The sequence below is a fragment of the Loxodonta africana genome, chromosome 10, assembly GCF_030014295.1.
Source record: "Loxodonta africana isolate mLoxAfr1 chromosome 10, mLoxAfr1.hap2, whole genome shotgun sequence".
NCBI classification, from domain to species: Eukaryota; Metazoa; Chordata; class Mammalia; order Proboscidea; family Elephantidae; genus Loxodonta; species Loxodonta africana.
Genome location: NC_087351.1, coordinates 76947509 through 76966937, shown reverse-complemented (window position 1 = coordinate 76966937; position 19429 = coordinate 76947509). Strand labels below are relative to the sequence as shown.

At 43.3% G+C, this 19429-nt stretch overlaps 1 protein-coding gene across 1 annotated transcript in view; it reads right to left on the bottom strand.

Moving 5' to 3' along the window:
* Positions 1–19429, bottom strand: part of FNTB (farnesyltransferase, CAAX box, subunit beta) — a 79719-nt gene that overhangs the window by 26219 nt on the left and 34071 nt on the right. The window contains exons 3-5 of the mRNA XM_003408714.4: positions 14241–14313; positions 11664–11755; positions 69–215 (exon numbers count right to left, since the gene is read on the bottom strand). Coding sequence (XP_003408762.1) covers positions 69–215; positions 11664–11755; positions 14241–14313 — 312 coding nt within the window. The remainder of the gene's footprint in view (positions 1–68; positions 216–11663; positions 11756–14240; positions 14314–19429) is intronic.

Sequence of the window (19429 nt, the reverse complement as noted above, 5' to 3'; positions counted from 1 at the left end):
CAATGGTCAGTGCAGGGTCAGCAGGCAGGCAGCCCTTCTGAGTTTGTCGCTGCTGGCTGGGGTTGTACCTGTTAATGACGTCATAGGCCTCCTCAGTGCCAATGATGCACAGTGCATTGACTGCTGCATACGTGGGTGCAAGGTGTGGGTACTGACCAGGGCCCCCTCCAAAGCCACCTTCTGGGCTTTGACACAGCTCCAGGAACTGGCACACACTAGATACACAGTCAAAGGGAAAAAACAAAGTCAGAAAGCATTACCCTACCATTGTTAAACGTCAGATTCCACACCTTTCCAATGACATCTCCTTCCTCAAAAGGGAAAAAATTATTTCCTCCCACCTAGTGAATATAAACCGTCCCCTCCCCAAGGAACTCAGCTTTGTACCCTGGTATCATCAGCTTCTGCCTTCTTATCTGAGTTTTGTATTAAGCATATGCCTAGTCATGAAGCAAGGAACATAAGACCAGGTATCAACAGCCTTTCATAGAATTGGGGGTAAGAGTCCCATATACTCAAGCTGTTCTTGACCAAATCTTTCCCATACTTTTTGTCATCCGCCTCCCTAGATCTGTGGTAACTGCCTCCTTTTCCTTGCCTCTGGGGTACCTCCCAAGCTTTGAATTTTGTCCAGAAAAGTAGTGCTCAACTGCTTTCCACGCTAACACCCTGGTCTAGATCCATTACCTTGGCCAGCCATGAATGTCTGAAGATGCTTTCTCACTCCTCTTGCCACTTGGAACCGAGTGGCTACGGATATTTATTTTTACCACCAGTAAGAAACAAACTCTTACTGGAGTTGGCCTCCATGGTTAGGAGAGTGAAAGAGAGGTGAGCTTCTGTCATGCACACCTCATGTGGTCACTGTCAAAGAAGCCTTGTTGACTCATATCACAAGAATGCATCACAGTCTATGGGTTCTTGGAGAACTTTTCACACTAAACCAAATAGGCTCTGTTGTTTGTTGTGCGCTGTCCAGACTATCTCGACTCATAGTGACCCTATATGACAGAGTATAACTGCCCCATAGGGTTTCGTAGGCTGTAATCTTTATGGGAGCAGATTGCCAGCTCTTTTCTCCTGCAGAGCCACTGGTAAATTCAAACCACCAACCTTTTGGTTACCAGCCTACTGCTTAACCACTGCACCATCAGGGCTCTCAAGAAGCTCCAGTTCTATTTATTGAGGGAAACTGTTTATTAAAGGGTTGAGTGCGTTGAAATAGCCCTTGTCTTCAAGGTGGCATCAGGTTACCAGAAATTATATTCCTGCTTTAAGGTGAAACCAGGAAAGCCCCTATTTGTCCAAGTTTACCAGAAAGGGGTGTTCCAGGAAAGCCCTGGCTATCGAGTTGTTTGTCTACGGCTCAGCAGGGGTCACAGCCTTCCTCTCAGGACAAACCTTCATTTAAGAGAACAAGCTGCAAGCCTGAGTCCTTTTAGTGCTCAGGAAGCCTCCTCTTCCCAGGCACTTTTCATTTCATTCTTTCTTATCTACTGCCACCAGACAGACCACGTACAGCCTAGTTAATTTCCATTAAGACACACATTTATTACTGCTTTCCCCGTCATATTTGATTACTTTTGATTCCAGACCTTCCATTATCCAGAGAAAGCAATATAAGATGCTGCTTACTTGCTACTTGAGTCCTGATTTAAGCACAGATTAAAAACAATACACATTCACTTCTATTTACGCCTAAAATTTTACTGTAGGAAAAGTAAGGATTGAAACTGAAATTGGTAATAAGAGAAGGAAGACAGTTCTATGGCACATTTTTAATAGCAATTAATTTTTATAGAGAATTTAATTTGATTGTAACATACTTGCCAAACCTTCACCAATTCTCGTTCCATTTTCCAGAAACAAATAGCTAATAAGCTACATCCTAACAAAGGTTGGCTGCACTAGCATACGAGCAGCTTTCCATATCACAAAAACAAAAAGTTTTAACTAAAAAGACTAGACTTAATGTTCTGACTGAGACTGGAGGCCCCCGGACATTGTTAGCCCAGAACTGAAACCATTCCTGAAGCCAAAGCTTTTTCTTTTTTATAAGACTTTGTGTGTGTGTGTGTGGTTGAAGTGAAAGTTTCCAAATCAAGTCAGTCTCTCATATAAAAATTTATATGCACCTTGCTATATACTCCTAATTGCTCTCTCCCTAATGAGACAGCACACTCCTTCCCTCCACTCTCTCTTTTCATATCCATCTGGCCAGCTTCTGACCCCCTTCTGCCCTCTCATCTCCCCTTGAGACAGGAGATGCCAACATAGTCTCACGTGTCTACTTGATCTAAGAAGCTCACTCTTCACCAGTAACATTTTCTATCCCATTGCCCAGTCCAATCCCTGTCTGAAGAGTTGGCTTTGGGGATGGTTCCTGTCTTGGGCTAACAGAAGGTCTGGGGACCAGGACCACCCGGCTGCTTCTAGTCTCAGTAAGACCATTAAGTCTGGCCTTTTTACGAGAATTCGGGGTCTGCATCCCACTGCTCTTCTGCTTCCTCATGGGCTCTCTGTTGTGTTTCCTGTCAGGGCAGTCATCGGTTATAGCCGGACACCATCTAGTTCTGGTCTCAGGCTGATGTAGTCTCTGGTTTATGTGTCCCTTTCTGTCTCTTGGGCTCATAATTACCCTGTGTCTTTGGTGTTCTTCATTCTCCAGGTGGGTTGAGACCAACTGATGGATCTTAGATGGCCACTTGCTAGCATTTAAGACCCCAGACGCCAGTCTCCAAAGTGGGATGCAAAATGTTTTCTTAATAGATTTTATTATGCCAATTGAATTAGATGTCCCCCGAAACCATGGTCCCCAAACCCCTGCCCCTGCTATGCTGGCCTTTGAAGCATTCAGTTTATTCAGGAAACTTCTTTGCTTCTGGTTTAGTCCAGTTGTGCTGACCTCTCCTGTACTGTGTATTGTCTTTCCCTTCACCTAAAATAGTTCTTATCTACCATCTAATTAGTGAATGCCCTTCTCCCCTCCTCCCTCCCTCCCTCCCCCCCAACCATCAAAGAATATTTTCTTCTCTTTTTTTTTTTAACTTTTATTAAGCTTCAAGTGAACGTTTACAAATCCAGTCAGTCACATATAAGTTTACATACATCTTACTCCGTACTCCCACTTGCTCTTCCCCTATTGAGTCAGCCCTTTCAGTCTCTCCTTTCGTAACAATTTTGCCAGCTTCCCTCTCTCTCTATCCTCCCATCCCCCCTCCAGACAAGAGTTGACAACACACTTTCAAGTGTCCACCTGATATAATTAGCTCACTCTTCATCAGCATCTCTCTCCCACCCGCTGACCAGTCCCTTTCATGTCTGATGAGTTGTCTTCGGGGATGGTTCCTGTCCTGTGCCGACAGAAGGTCTGGGGAGCATGGCCGCCGGGATTCCTCTAGTCTCAGTCAGACCATTAAGTATGGACTTTTTATGAGAATTTGGGGTCTGCATCCCACTGATCTCCTGTTCCCTTAGGGGTCCTCTGCTGTGCTCCCTGTCAGGGCAGTCATCGATTGTGGCTGGGCACCAACTAGTTCTTCTGGTCTCAGGATGATGTAGGTCTCTGGTTCATGTGGCCCTTTCTGTCTCTTGGGCTCTTAGTTGTCATGTGACCTTGGTGTTCTTCATTTTCCTTTGCTCCAGGTGGGTTGAGACCAATTGATGCATCTTAGATGGCCGCTTGTTAGCATTTAAGACCCCAGACGCCACATTTCAAAGTGGGATGCAGAATGTTTTCATAATAGAATTATGTTGCCAATTGACTTAGAAGTCCCCTCAAACCATGTTCCCCAGACCCCCGCCCCTGCTCCACTGACCTTTGAAGCATTCATTTTATCCCGGAAACTTCTTTGCTTTTGGTCCAGTCCAATTGAGCTGACCTTCCATGTATTGAGTGTTGTCTTTCCCTTCACCAAAGCAGTTCTTATCTACTGATTAATCAATAAAAAACCCTCTCCCTCCCTCCCCCCTTCGTAACCACAAAAGTATGTGTTCTTCTCAGTTTTTACTATTTCTCAAGATCTTATAATAGTGGTCTTATACAATATTTGTCCTTTTGCCTCTGACTAATTTCCCTCAGCATAATGCCTTCCAGGTTCCTCCGTGTTATGAAACGTTTCACAGATTCGTCACTGTTCTTTACTGATGCGTAGTATTCCATTGTGTGAATATACCATAATTTACTTATCCATTCATCCGTTGATGGACACCTTGGTTGCTTCCATGTTTTTGCTATTGTAAACAGTGCTGCAGTGAGCATGGGTGTGCATATATCTGTTCATGTAAAGGCTCTCATTTCTCTAGGATATATTCCAAGGAGTGGGATTGCTGGATAGTATGGTAGTTCTATTTCTAGCTTTTTAAGGAAGCGCCAAATCGATTTCCAAAGCGGTTGTACCATTTTACATTCCCACCAGTAGTATGTAAGTGTTCCAGTCTCTCCACAACCTCTCCAACATTTATTATTTTGTGTTTTTTGGATTAATGCCAGCCTTGGGAAGCCAACTCTTTGGACAATGATTAGACTGGACTATAAGACATAAAATGATACTCGTGAAGACAGTGCTTCTTTGCTCAAGTAGATACATGAGACTAAATGGGCAGCTCCTGTCCGGAGGTGAGATGAGAAGGCAAAAACGGACAGAAGCTCACTGAATGGACATGGAAAATCCAGGGTAGCAAGAATAAAGCTGGGGTGGAAAGGAGAAATCTGGGGTGGAAAGCAGGAATATGCTGTCACATTATAGGGAAAGCAACTAGGGTCCATAACAATGTGTGTATAAATTTTTGTATGAGAAACTAACTTGAATTGTAAACTTTCGTTTAAAACATAATGAAAAACAAAATGTTTTAGCTGGTGTAAAACTTAAAAAAACCTAGTTATCCATTCCCACCGCCAGTTCCCAAGATAGAATCAGTCAAAAGCAACACTCCTGACCCTGTAGCCTAAAGTCTGAAATGAGCTAGGATCTGAATGTACCAGACACCTTTCAATCCCCTCTCCATGCCAACTTCTCTCAGCTGACATGCTGCATCTGACTGTCCCTGGGGTGGTGCTAGAGAACTGGGGGGTTGGGCTCTTCTTGAATCTCAGACACTTACGGATCACAGAACATTCTGATCCAGAGGCTTAAGAACTTGCACCTTAAGGAACTGGCAAATGTGACCATGAAGCTACCAGCTGTCACTTGCAGAATTCTTAGCAATTCTGAAAACCAAGATGTTGTTAATGACGATTCTACCCATCCAAAGGTGGAGAAAAATTATCTTAGAGACCAGAAATTCACAAACTAAAAAATCACAAGCAGCAAACCTTGTGCAAACACCAAAAGAGTGCCCAACTCAAAAAAAAAACCATTGCTGACAAGTCGATCCTGACTCATAGCAACCCTATAGGACAGGGCAGAACTGCCCCATAGGGTTTTCAAGGGATGGCTGGTGGATTCAAACCTCTGACCTTTTGGTTAGCAACTGAGCTCTTAACCACTACACCACGAGGGTGCCACACTTCGTGAAGTCTGCACAAGCTCATTCATTTACTTACATGACTAAACGATCTAGTAGGTCAGTTTTCTTTAATGTCAACAAAGCATTTCAGTCTAGCTTATGTGACGGTGGAAACTCTGGTGGCGCAGTAGTTAAGTGCTATGGCTGTTAACCAAAAGGTCAGTAGTTCGAATCTACCAAGGGCTCCTTGGAAATTCTACGGGACAGTTCTCTTCTGTACTATAGGGTCACTATGAGTTGGAATCAACTCGACAGCAATGGGTTTCTTTTTTTTTTTAATGTGACAATTACCAACAAAACACCAAACTACCTTCTAGATTTGGGAATTTCAAACGTACAATGCGTACACCAAAATCACTGGGGAGCTAGCAAAGAATACAAGGACTCCAGCAACCCAGCTTGCTGAAGAAGAAAAGAGCCTGGGCCTATTTTCACCAAATTCCCAGGTGATCTGGAAACACACGAAGTGGGAGAACCACTACTCTAGACATGCAGCCCCGGTGCACAGTGGTTAAGAGCTTGGCTGCTAACCAAAAAGTTTGGCAGTTCAAATCTACCAGCTGCTCCTTGGAAACCCTATGAGGCAGTTCTACTCTGCCCTACAGGGTCGTTATGAGTTGGAATTGACTCCACAGCAATGGGTTTAATGCTATAAATCTGCACCGACCAACAGGTAGCCACTGGCCATATGTGGCTATTTAAACTTTAATTAAAATTAAAAATTCAGCTCCTTGGTTACACATGGCACATTTCAAGTGTTCCAACAGTCATATATGGCTAAAAAAAAAAAAAAAAGTTCCCTTGAGTCAATTCCGACTCATAGTGACCCAATAGGACCGAGCAGAACTGCCCCATAGGGTTCCCAAGGAGCGGCTGGTGGATTCCAACTGCTGACCTGTTGCTTAGCAGCAGAGCTCTTAACCACTATGCCACCAGGGCTTCCAAATGTGCCTAGCGACTACGAAACTGAACAGCACAAACGCAGAACATTTCCATTATCACAGAAGTTCTACTGGATAGCACTGTTCTATCATTCGACCACTAAAGAGTATGCAAAACTTACAAGAGGATCAAGTTCAATGCAAGATTATTCATGATTTACTGTTGGCCTTATAAGAATTAACTCAGACCTTTAGGTGGTAGGTGAGGCCTGAAAAAGTGATCTAACAAGCAGTTAATTCTAGACATCACTGTTACCAACCTGGATGAAGGACTCAAAAGCATGTACAGTAAATAAGCAAATAACACAAAACAAGCAGGGAACACTTCTAAAGTGAGAATCAAAGTCCCCAATAATATAAATCAAATCAGAGGCCAGTAAGAATAAAAGAAAACGAAATAGGTTTAAGTAGCCAGTAAAATACTTAGTGATGGCAGGCTTGGGGGATGAGTAAAGGATATTAAATGCAAGGTGGGAAATGACAAGAAATATAGCAGAAAAAGAACCACAGGTTGTGGGTCCTTGGGTTATGAAGAACAACCACCACAAAAATGCTTGTTAAAAGCATCATGAACCCAGTACTCCTTAGAACTGTATCTGGCCCAAGCCTTCATTTCGAACTTAAAGAGAGTTCAGGTTAGAGTTGTAAAAATGGCTAAATATAAAGAAACATAAAAAGACTTAATATTACACAGACAATCACAGTGAGGAAGCTACCAAGCCAAATACTGCAAGTATACAAAGGGTAATTATAAAAAATCTTCTAGTAAAAAACAAAAATTGAGACTAATCTGCAGCAAGAAGAATTTAGTTTAGATTTAAGAGAAAACTTCAGTACCTGAACAGGTTACCATGGACAGACCTGAGACCTAGAAAAGGACCAATCATCAGGAAGAGATGCAGGTGCAAGATGGACGGGATGACATTAGGTTTCTTGTATTAATCTTCTAGTACTAATTCTTTCAAATGTCCCAGTAAAACAGCTTCAGCTTAATACAATGGAAAGGCAAATCCTTCCTACAAAGAGTATGACAATGAACAGGTGAAAGACAGGTAGGGTCTCTTGCTAATTCGGGGAGGCCATACTGCTTGTGGAGTCAGACAGGTTGACTTTTCGTCAAGTGAAGGCAATCGTTAGGACAGCAGCTATTTTAAAAGTATGGTCAAGTCTAAACTTGGTTATTTTAGAGCAGGGTTTCTCAACCTTGGGCCAATGATTCTTTGTTGGTGGGGGGCTGTCCTGTTCAGTGAAGGATGTTTAGCACTCTCTTTTTACAAGCCAGCGACATCTGGTCAAAAAGTCCCCAGGTGACAAATAACTACGTATTATATCCTAAATGAAAGGTAAGGAAACATAGAAATTATATTTAAATTTAAAAATTAAAAAGAAAAATATTTAAGGAGATAAGCTACTAGCCCTTCCAAAGGGAAATAATAAAAGATTGGCATATCAAAATTTGAATTGATCTTTGCAAAAACTTTATGTGCTGAGGTGTCCTAAAATAATTTTTAAGTTAAAGATAATTTGTAGATGCTACAGAAGCTAAAAACCTAACTTTAACAGTGTAATAGTCTCTCTCTGATTTTTATTTTACCCCATTTTATTAAAGTGGCTTTCAATAAAAAAGCATGGGAGTTCTCATTAAAGGCTACTTTCTTCAGTGATAAAATCATTAAGCAAAGCAAATGTGGTTAGTCTAGTTCCAAAATATTAATTTATTATTATATGTAAACACATAAATTTATGCATACAATTTCTTGAGAGGCATGCTAAATCTGTGTCTGTGAATATATTATTATTGAAATATCTGATACCGCAGTGAAAGCCTGGCTTTGCTGGCCTTAGGCAACAGTCACCACAGCTGACAAAAATGATTTTGTCCACTAGAGGGAACCCAGCTTGTGATATTGTTCCTTAAACAAACAGAAGCACGACAGTGAACAAAATAGGAGAGAAAAACGTGTGTGTGTGTGCGTGCACGCGCACACACACACTAGAGAACGATGAAACTCCAGAGCTAAACTCTCTGCCTCTAGGTCACTTTAACATTTATGTTAAAAAAAGAAAAAAAAGACTACATTTGTAAAGCACTTCTTTTCTCTGTGCAAAATAAATAAAATGGCAGTATCCTTTTTTTTTATTAAGTAGTCTAAAAAAGAAACCTCACATTTTTATAGCTGTCAGTAAGATTGCTCTATATCTCACTAAACCCCCAACCCACTGTCGTCAAGTCATTGCCAACTCATAGGGACCCTACAGGACAGAGCAAAACTGCCCCATAGGGTTTCCGTGGCTGTAATTTTTACAGAGGCCGACTGACGCATCACTCTCCTGCGGTGCAGCTGGTGGGTTAGAATTGCTGACCTTTTAGTTAGCAGCCAAGCACTTAACCACAGTGCCACCAGCGCTCCTTATATCGTACTAAAAATAGTTTATTTCCTTACAGGTCAGAACTATAAGGCTCTGTTCATAATAAATATTATTGGCACCTAGAATTGCCTGCTAGGCACAAAACAAAATACACTTATTGGTAAGTCTAAGTAATTCTTGAAAAGTCTTCATATCACTGCTCAGAAGAATGACAGGTAAAGCTTTTAAGGCAGCTGTGAAGAAGAAATTTTCAGTCATCAACTATCAAGTGGTTCTTAAAATTAGGGCAAACCAGTTTTTTATTTTTAAAACATTAATTATAAAACAACTGTAGCAATTGTAGACATTTTGGAAAATACAAATAAGCTTAGAAAAGAATGAATGAACCCCACCATCCAGAAATAATTATTACCACGTTTATACAGGAAACCCTGCTGGTGTAGTGGTTAAGTGCTATGGCTGCTAACCAAAAGGTCAGCAGTTCAAATCCACCAGGTACTCCTTGCAAACTCTATGGGGCAGTTCTACTCTGTCCTATAGGGTCACTATAAGTCGGAATGGACTCAATGGCAATGGGTTTGGTTTTTGGGTTTATGTCTGCATATATCCCTATGATTTTTTCTGTGCATATACTCATCTATTTTTTAATCTATACAAGTCAAATCTTTTTAACTACCCTTTTCCACTTAATAAAACATGAACATCTCTATGTTAATATGTACACAAAACACAAAACCTAAGCCAGTTACCATCAAGTCGATTCCAACTCACAGTGACCCCATGTGTGTCAGAGTAGAACTGTGCTCCACAGAGTTTTCAATGGCTGTGACCTTTCAGAACTAGATTGTCAGGCCTTTTTCTGAGGTGCCTCTGGGTGGATTCAAACTGTCAACCTTCTGGTTAGTAGCCAAGTGCTTAACCAGCTGCACCACCCGGGACTCCTTAAATGTACATACAAATATGTATATATGGAGCCCTGGTGGTGCAGTGGTTAAGAGCTATGGCTGCTAACCAAAAGGCTGGCAGTTTGAATCTACCAATCACTCTTTGGAAACCCTATGGGGCAGTTCTACTCTGTCCTATAGAGTCTCTATAGGTCGGAATCGACTTCACAGCAACGGGTTTTGGGTTTATATGTATATGTAAATTTTTAAATGGTTACATGGTATTTCATTGTATGTATTACATCATAATTTAAACTTTAAATTTTAAAGCATCCCCTACTGCTAGTTATGCTGTTTCCAACTGTTCACTGTGTAAAGCCCTCTAAGGGGTCTTCTCATTCTCATGGGACCACAAAAGTAGCTACAGAAGCTCTGACACTTAATTCCTCAGAAAAGGCTTTGCTCTAAACCACCAACTATACAAACTAGAAAAAAAACCTCAAAATTGATTTTGACCTAAGTTCTTCCACTTCAGAAATCTCCTTATCATTCTATCTTCCCAAATCAAATTGGCCCATGTCCTCCTCCTCTATCGGGCATCTGTGCCTCACTCTCACAGAATCCTCCCGTTGGTTTTCTTTTCTCTCATACAACGTTCTCTTTCCGCTAGAGCATATCCTGATTGTGGATGTGCGGGGGAAAAACTTCCCAAACAACCCACAACCCCCAACTGGTATTTCAAAAACACATGGGCCTTTATTTTGACAATTAAATTCCTGTTACTGCAGAAACTGTGACCAACTTGACTTCCAGTGCTAGAAGCAACTTGGCTTGCAGCAGCATCCTGATAAAGACAATGCATATTTTTCCTCTCCCTCAGAAAGCTTTGTACAGATCACAAGGGTTAATGGCCTAATTCTTCATTATCTCCCTCATCCACATTCGTCACAAGACACCCTGCCCAGGAAGGCAAGAATGAGAGGTTATTGTTAAGACAGAATGAATGAGACAATGTGCAGTTCTGTTCTTCCGACCTGACAGTGTGACCGGGGCAGGGGCACTGTAACCAGGCAGGGGTACCGGCTGGCTTCCCTGCCTCCTGGCACAGCTGCCTCTGTGTGCTGCACAGATGAGAACCTGGCTCAGGAGCCTTTCCTCCCAGAGTCCTCTCCCTCAGGAGCACCAGGGGGAGTGGATGAAGTCAAGATGGACATGTTCTTTCTCAGTGAGAACTAGGACATTAGATCTGCTTCCTGGCTGCCCTTGTCTACCCTAGGTATCGCTAAGACTGGGGTGATGATCAGCTTTTTTCTTCTTTAAAATATAAAATCTTCATTAAAATATAACATATAAAGCTTCTGAGGATGAGGTGCCACACAGAGAACATCAGCTGCACAAGCATCTTGGGAAGAATCTCAATTGCTTGAATCTCAAATCATAAACCAGACATTTAAGAAAATTGTGAATCATGGCATCTGCACACCAAGATGACAACACATCCAGTGCCATCAAGAACCACACTGTCCCCCAGGCACTGCACTGGTGGGATGCTTCTATGGAGGTATTTACAGACGCAAACGGCTTTTTGTTCCTTGGGTTGGCACGCACTTTCTCACAGGAGCTACTCAAGTGTATACTGTACTTTCTGGAGAAATTATGTCTTTCAGAGTTGATGTGAAGACTTTCCTCAAAGACCAGAGTAAGAGCCAAAAGAAAAGGCCACAGAAGAAACCAGAATCCTTCTCTTGGGAGTTCAAAGTCTTCATCTACCCACCAGCTTATAATAGGTTCCTAAGTGGAGGAGTTTCAGGAAGTTACTGGAGGTCAAGAGAAGGGCAAGGATTTTTTGTAACACTCTGCATTTTCAATCAAAACAAATAAACAGAAACTCAGCGGGAAGAACCCCAAACTCAAAATACAATTTGAGAGAACACCTCAGATCCCCCAGAGCCAGACTCACTCTGTAGCCACCATCTGGGGGGTGGGTTCATCTAGCAGTTCCAAGCTGTGCAGGATCCAATAGCAGAGCCATGGGCGACTGGCATCCAGACACTGTGACAGGGAGGGGGAAGAAAACACACCCCTTATTCAGAATCAATCTGAGACACTGCTGACAAGGCGACATCTGTCTCACCCCTGGCAGCCTAGCAAGGGGTAGGAGGGTGCCCTATGGACAAGAATCAGTGAATGAGGGATGCTTGCTTTGTGGCCTTAGCTGGGAGGTGAAATGATATCGCAGTGAGAAAAGGATAATGAGGTAAAGAACTTCACCTTGAAGTTGGTGTGTCCTTCTCTGGCATCTGTGGAAGCCTGAGCAGAGGACTTCTTACACGCCAGGACATAAAGTCCTGCTATTTTTCAGTGTAGACCCAAGGAGATATACAGTACAATCTCAGGAAGGAATTTCCTGGCTTAACTGCTTCACTGATTTCAGAAGTACTTAGTAAGTATGCACCTGTGCCAAGCATTGCATTAGATACTGGGGGCATGATAATGAACACAATTTAGTTCCTATTCTTGAGATGCTGGGGATATAGAATGTATGTAGCTATCTCTGTGGAAGAGAACAGCAGACAAGACACATAGTTGCCTTGGGTCTTTCTGGAACAAGGCGGAATAAAACACATACGTATATGTATGTGCCGTAATGGGCAGAAACAGAGTTCTGAGGGAACACAAAGAAGAGATTAACTCTAACTGGGGGCGCTGGTAAAGCCTTCCAAAGGTGATATGTGAACAGATCTTGATCCTAATTCAAACTATAAATATTTATTGGGCATTCAAGTCTAGGCAGGGCAGGGCAGGTAGGATTACTGTCCCAGTGTTACAGATTAAAAGTATATAAATGAGGTCCAAAGAGATTAATTTTTTCCAGATTATAAAGACAGTAAATGTCAAAGCTGAGACAAAAACCCAGTTTCTCAGGCTTCCAATCCAGTGCTCTCTCCACAGGCTCAAGCAGCCCTCTTCATCAAAGCACTGTACGTCCACAACTGTGGCCGTTTGCTAGCCTGCCGCCTAGGGGGCAGCCTGGTGTGGTCACTGAAGAGACTGCTATGGATTCAGCCTGCCTGGGTTTGAATCCTGGCTCATCCTCTTACTAGCTATGTGTTTTTGGACAAATCGCTTATCTTGTTATGCCTGCTTCCTTATCTATAAAAAATACCTCCCTCATACAGTACTTGTGAGGATTAAATGAGATAATGCATGTTAAGCTTTTAGCTCTGGTTCTAATAAATCATTAAATCATTAGCTGGTATTAATTCTACCAGGGCTGGGCTCTAATCAGAGGGCTTGAGTCAAAGGCTGGAAACTGGGAGCCCAAAAGCCAGATCTACTCCATGGATGTGTTTTGCTTGCAGTGTTTGTTTATTTAGAATTGGTTGCAACATTTTACTATTGGGAGATACACATAAAAATCTGGATTCCTAGCTTCATTTGAAAAAAGAAGAGAAGATCTTGCAAATTGTGGGTCTGCATTCCTGTACTGCAGCAATTGGCTGGAACAGTTTGCCTTAGCCTTCACCCAGCCAACTTCATTCACTTATGCTACCTGCCTGGGCCCTACATTTGAGTTTGCAAAGCCCTGACATAAACAGTCAAACTTAAAAAACCCAAACCCATTGCCGTGGAGTCAATTCCGACTCATAGCCACCCTACAGGACAGAGTAGGACTGCTCCACTGGGTTTCTAAGGCTGTAATCTTTATGGAAGCAGACTGCCACATCTTTCTCCCGCAGAACCGCTGGTGGGTTCAAACTGCTGACCCTTCAGTTAGCAGCTGAGTGCTTTAACCACTGCACCACCAGGGATCCTAGTCAAACTTAGGCCCCTCTCCCCAAATAAGGAGCAGGTTAAAAGCTGAGCTGTTCTGTGTGAAGTGAGGCAGGAAAGCTGGAGACCGCCTGTTCCTATTCGCCCTTTGGCTGCCACTCAGTGCCATTCCCAATACCCTGCTCCCCACATATACCCCTTCCACATGCCTAAGCCCACTCCGTGCAACCCTAGGCCACGAGGAATATGATTCAAAATCTGCTTGTTACACTGCAGGTAGTACTCTCTGCGACTTATATACTGGTCCTCTGGCCAGTACAGAAATTAGATCAGCTAACAGGACAAACGAGCCCTGGTGTCACAATGGTTAAGTGCCTGGCTGCTCACCAAAAGTTTCGCGGTTCAAACCCATCAGTGGCTCCAGGGAAGACCTGGCAATCTCTCCCATAAAGATTATGGCCTAGAAAACCCTATGGGGCAGCTCTACTCTGTCACATGGGGTTGCTATAAGTCAGATTTGACTCAACAGCACACAACAGCAATAGGGCAAAGGGTTGGGGAAATAGGATATGATACGGAACTTTAGCTAGGTGTCAAGGGTTATTTGCCCCTTTGAAGAAGGACCTGGTTTCCTGCCAGAGCCACATGGTACAAGGATGAACCTGCAACAGGCCAGGCTCATATGCCTTTTGTATTTGAATAGGAAAAACATGAAAGACTTGGCTAAAAACTTGATAGAATGAGTTCCTGGGCAATGAGTTACCTCATAAGCATCTGTCAGCTGTCGAAGGCCTCTTTTCAGATAATGGAAGTGCTTCTCCCTCTGCAAAATAAGCCTGGAAAGACAAGCGCATGTAAACTTATTCTCATAACTTATGTGTCCACCCCCCTACCGAACATACGTGCGTGCGTGGGCAAACGCACATGCGCACACACACTCTCACAGCTTCAGGACATCCCCCAGCAGTCACTGGATAGATAACCAGCAAATTCTTTACCTCAAAGGGCAGCTAAATCAGAGCAGAGACCAGCATCTGAACGTCTCTAATGTGTCTGAAAATCGTGCTGGCAAAAAGTCACCTTCACGGCAGGTAATTCTGTACTAACAGAAAAGCCTCAATGAGCACAAGCACCTGGGCAGTGACAACCCATCCAGAAAGTTCCTCCAGGGCCTAAGAACAGATATCTTCTGGCTCCTTATCCTGCAGGCAGTTTAATATCTGAGCTTTGCCACCTCCTTGACTTGGTTACCCTTGCCCATCTCACAGTCATTTCTTCTGAAGTCACTTCTCCGAGGTCTGTAGTTTGTAACTCTGCCACCTGCCCCTCAGTCATCCATCTATTACTCCCTCCCTGAAATTCCACCTCCCACGTGCAGATCCACTGCCCCAGCCAGGGGATCATGTTTGTATTCTGCAGCCAGTAGCTCTCCTTGGCACCAATGCCAGCAAGACTGGCTTTAAGATGGAATGTGCCACCCATGGCCACCTGCACAGGCAGCACAGGCAGCAGCGGAGAGCACAGAGGCTGCGCTTCTTGCTTGGTCCTGCAGGAAGGGACTTATGTGGTTACATAAGGAAAAAAGAAAAATAGAACGTCAAGACATTCACTCTGTAGCTGATCACGGAAAAGGAAAGAAGTAGCACTCCCTTTTCTAGGTATTCAATTCAACAAATGTTTATTCAATTCCCACTGTACTACACACGGAAGATAAAAGATCATCCATGTGGTTTCTACCCTCAAAAAATCTTCCAGTTTAGTGCTGGAAATAAGATAAGTACAGAATTGGGTAGGTTTCATAAAGGAAACAGATAAAATGCTACTGCGGCTCAAAAGGGAGGGGGAATCTCACTAAGAAAGGAGTGATCACGAAAGGGTGTGAGAAGAGGTGGAATTTGTGGTGGGCGGCCCTGATGGAGGGAGAGCGATTTTACAGGTAGAGATAGGGAGGAGATGGTGGAGGAATAGTTGAGCTAGAAGGTAGAGAGCAACGCTATCCACAGAACTTTCAACAGTGATGGGTATTGTTTCTACCTACATTGTCTAATACGGTTGCCACTAGCCACATGTGGTTACTCAGCCCTTGAAATACTGCCAGTGTTACTAAGGAACTGAATTTGTAAATTTAAGTTAAAATAGCCAGGAGTGGCTAGTGGCTACCATACTGGACAGCAACCAAGTATAAAATGTGTGAGTAACAGATGGAGTCATTTGTCCTGAATATTAGGAATGAAAAAGAAATGGTAGAAAATGCTGCTGGGGCCCTATTTACAGGGGTCTGGGATACTAGCTGAGAAACTTCTACTTAACTTAGTAGGCAAAGGGAAGCCCTGAAGGTTTTTCAAGCTGAGAATAAAATGACTAGAGCTATGCTTTAAAAATTATCTGACAGCAGTAGGTATTCAATATGTGTTTACAAGCTCGGCTGAGTGAAGGCACTGAAGTGGGGAGAGAGATGAGGTGGGGGGACTGGGTAAGACGCTGTTAAGAGTCAGCCAGGTGGTAAGTTCTCAGGGTCCAAACTAGCATTGGGACACGAAATAAGCTGACTGTTGGGACATGAAAATTTTTAGGCACTGGAAGAATACTCAGGAGAGGATGACAACTGGGCTGCTGGAAATACATGCTTAAAGTTCAGCAGAGGGATTCAGGTTACACAAAGAGATTGGGAATCGTTTATCTGCACACATGTAACAGGTGAAGCCGAAGGAACAGACGAAGAGTGCAAAGAGAAAAGCTTGAATACAAAACTGTTGGAAGATCCATCTTCAACGGCTTGGAGGACAAGGGGCCAGGGAAGGAGAGAAACAAAGAGTTGACAGAAGCAGAAGGAGAACAAAGGCAATGTCATGTCACAGGCAATAAGGGAGAAGAGATTTCCACGTAGGTATTTAACAGTGGCAAATGCTATAGCAAGACTAAGAGACATAAGTACAAACCACATAGTGGCTAGTGACCTTCAAGAGAGTTCAGGGCAGTGACGAGCGCAGGCTCTGCACTGCAAAGGGTGATGACAGAGCAGATCATAAGGAAGACGAAAAAGCCAGACTCCGTTTCTCTTTCCAGAAGGTCCAGTAGTTAGGACTCTCTGACACCCACTCTATGTAGGCAGAATGTCTTAGGCTGGGGTAAATATGGACTCTGCTCCATCGAGCTATATGGTCCAGATGGACAGACAAGTAAGTGACAATTACAGTCCTGTCTGATAAATGCTGTGATGGGGGACGCATAGTGGGCTCTGGCAGCACACAGGAAGGCATGGAGGATCAGAGAAGCTGCCCATCCCACCCCAGGAAGTAGCACTGAAGCAAAGACCTAAAGTACACAAGTTAGCCAGGCAAAATTAGTGGGATGCACCACGGCATATTCAAGTAAGTTTAGTTCAGCTGCAGCAAAAAGTACAAGGTCGTAAGCAGAGAGAACTCATATAGAGAATGGGTACAAAGGCATCAGATAATGCAAGACTTGTAAGCACATTATAGGATTTTGATGTTAAACCTAAGAGCAAAAGGGAGTCATTGTGTTTCAACTTGCAATTATACCAAATGAAAGAAGCCAGTCATAAAAGACCACATATTGTACTATTCCACTTATGTGAAATGTCTGAAAAGTAAGTCTATAGAGTAAGAAAGTAGATTCTTGGTTGTCTAGGGCAGGGAAGGGGAAGCATGGGCTGAATGCTAAAGGGCATTGCGTTTCTTTTGGGGGTAAGGAAAATGTTCTAAAATGGCTTGTGGTGATGGATGCTGTCTTAGACTAGGTACTCTAGTGAAGCGTATATATATATATATATACACACACACACACACACACACACATAGACAGAGAGTTATCTCGAAGAAATGGCTCAAGTGGTTGTAGAGGGTGGCAAGTCCCAAGTCAGGCATCAGGCTGGAGGCTTCTCATGACTCACATAGCTACAGGGACTGACAAACACAAAATCAGCAGGTCAGGCAGCAGGCTGCTCGCTCACGGACTGCAGAGGCTAACAAAATCAAGATTGGTAGGTAAGACGGCAGGCTGCTGGTGCACAGGCTGCAGAGGCTGATGAATACCAAGACTGGCAGACAAGATGGCAGGCAGCTGGCTCAAATCCCAAGAACCAGAGGTCAGATGATGACGAGTCAGATGCAGGATCCAGAGCAAGCAAGTGAGCTTTGCCAGAATATCTATATATATACTCTATGCTTGCCACACCCCTGAGGAAACTCCCCTTACAACTGATTGGCCAATCACATCATGGAGGATGACTACATTATTACATAACTGCCAAACTACATCATTACATAACTGCCAAACCACTGAGAATCACGGTCCAGCCAAGTTGACAATTTAAAAAAAAATTTTTTTTATTGTACTTTAGATGAAGGTTTACAGAACAAACTAGTTTCTCATTAAACACTCAGTACACATATTGTTCTATGACATTGGTTAACCCTATGACATGTCAACACTCTCCCTTTTCAAACTTGGATTCCCTACTACCAGCTTTCCTGTTCCTCCCTGCCTCCTAGTTCCTGCCCCGTGGCTGGTATGCTCCTTCAGTCTTGCTTTGTTTTATGTGCCTGTCCAATTTTTGGCTGAAGGGTGAACCTCAGGTGTGACTTTATTACTGAGCTGAAAGGGTGTCTGGGAGCCATACTCTCAGGGTTTCTCCAGTCTCTGTCAGGCCAGCCAAGTCTAGTCTTTCGAGTTAGAATTTTGTTCTACATTTTTCTCCAGCTCTGTCCAGGGCCCTCTATTGTGATCTTTATCAGAGCAGTCAGTGGTGGTAGCCGGGCACCATCTAGTTGTACTGGACTCAGTCTGGTGGAGGCCACGGTCGATGTGGTCCATTAGTCCTCTGGACTAATCTTTCCCTTGTATCTTTAGTTTTCGTCATTCCTCATTGCTCCCAAAGGGGCGAGACCACTGGAGTATCCTAGATGGCTGCTCACAGACTTTTAAGACCCCAGACACTACTCACCAAAGTATAATGTACAACATTTTCTTTATAAACTATGTTATGCCAACTGAGCTAGATGTTCCCCGAGACCATGGTCTCCACCGCCCAGAGCCCAGCAATTCAGTCCCTCAGGGAGTTTGGATGTGTCTATGGAGCTTCCATGACCTTGCCTTGTACAGGTGGTGCTGGCTTCCCCAGTATTGTGTACTGTCTTACCCTTTACTAAAGTTACCGCTTATCTATTGTCTATTTAGCGACACACAATCTCAACCATCACAGATACACAACTCTGTGAATATACTAAAAGCCACTGAACGGCACACTTTAAGCGGGTGAATTGTTTGTTATGTGAATTATATCTTAATAAGGTTGTTACCAAAAAAAGGCAACTTTTTTTTAAAGGGAGTCATTGAAGTATTTTAGGCATGGGAAAAAGACATGGTCAGATTTATATTTTCTAGACCACATTCGGTACAGTGTACTGAATGGGCTGGGATGGGGAAAAGACTAGAGGCAGGAAACCAGTTAGAAGGTCAAAGCGGCAATCTAAGTGTGTTTGTGAAGGGAAGAAAGGCAAAAGAGCAGTAGCCTGAGGGGATACTGGGGCTAAAGGTAGGATATTAAGGTAGAGGAGGGGTGAGCATTTTTGAGGGCAAAGAGGAGGTAATGAAAATACAAGAGCCCAGAGAAAGCTCATCAAGTAAGGTCCCCAAAGAGGGAGGAGGGCTGGGATCAAGAGTACAGCAGGACAGATGAGTCTCGTGATAAGGAAGGATTCTATATTTGTAAAGACAGAAATGGTGGGGGATACTGTGAAGCTAGACAAATACAGGAGATAGAAAGCGGGAAGGAGGGAAACCAAGGAAACTTGTGTAGGGTGGCCTCAATTTTCTCAGAAAGTGAAAGGCAGGATCCTGGGAGAATTGTGGACTAGTCACTGCGCTCAGTGTGTCAGGGAATCTACATGAGATGAGTAAAAGGATTATGAAGCAGCAGTGAAGGCCCAG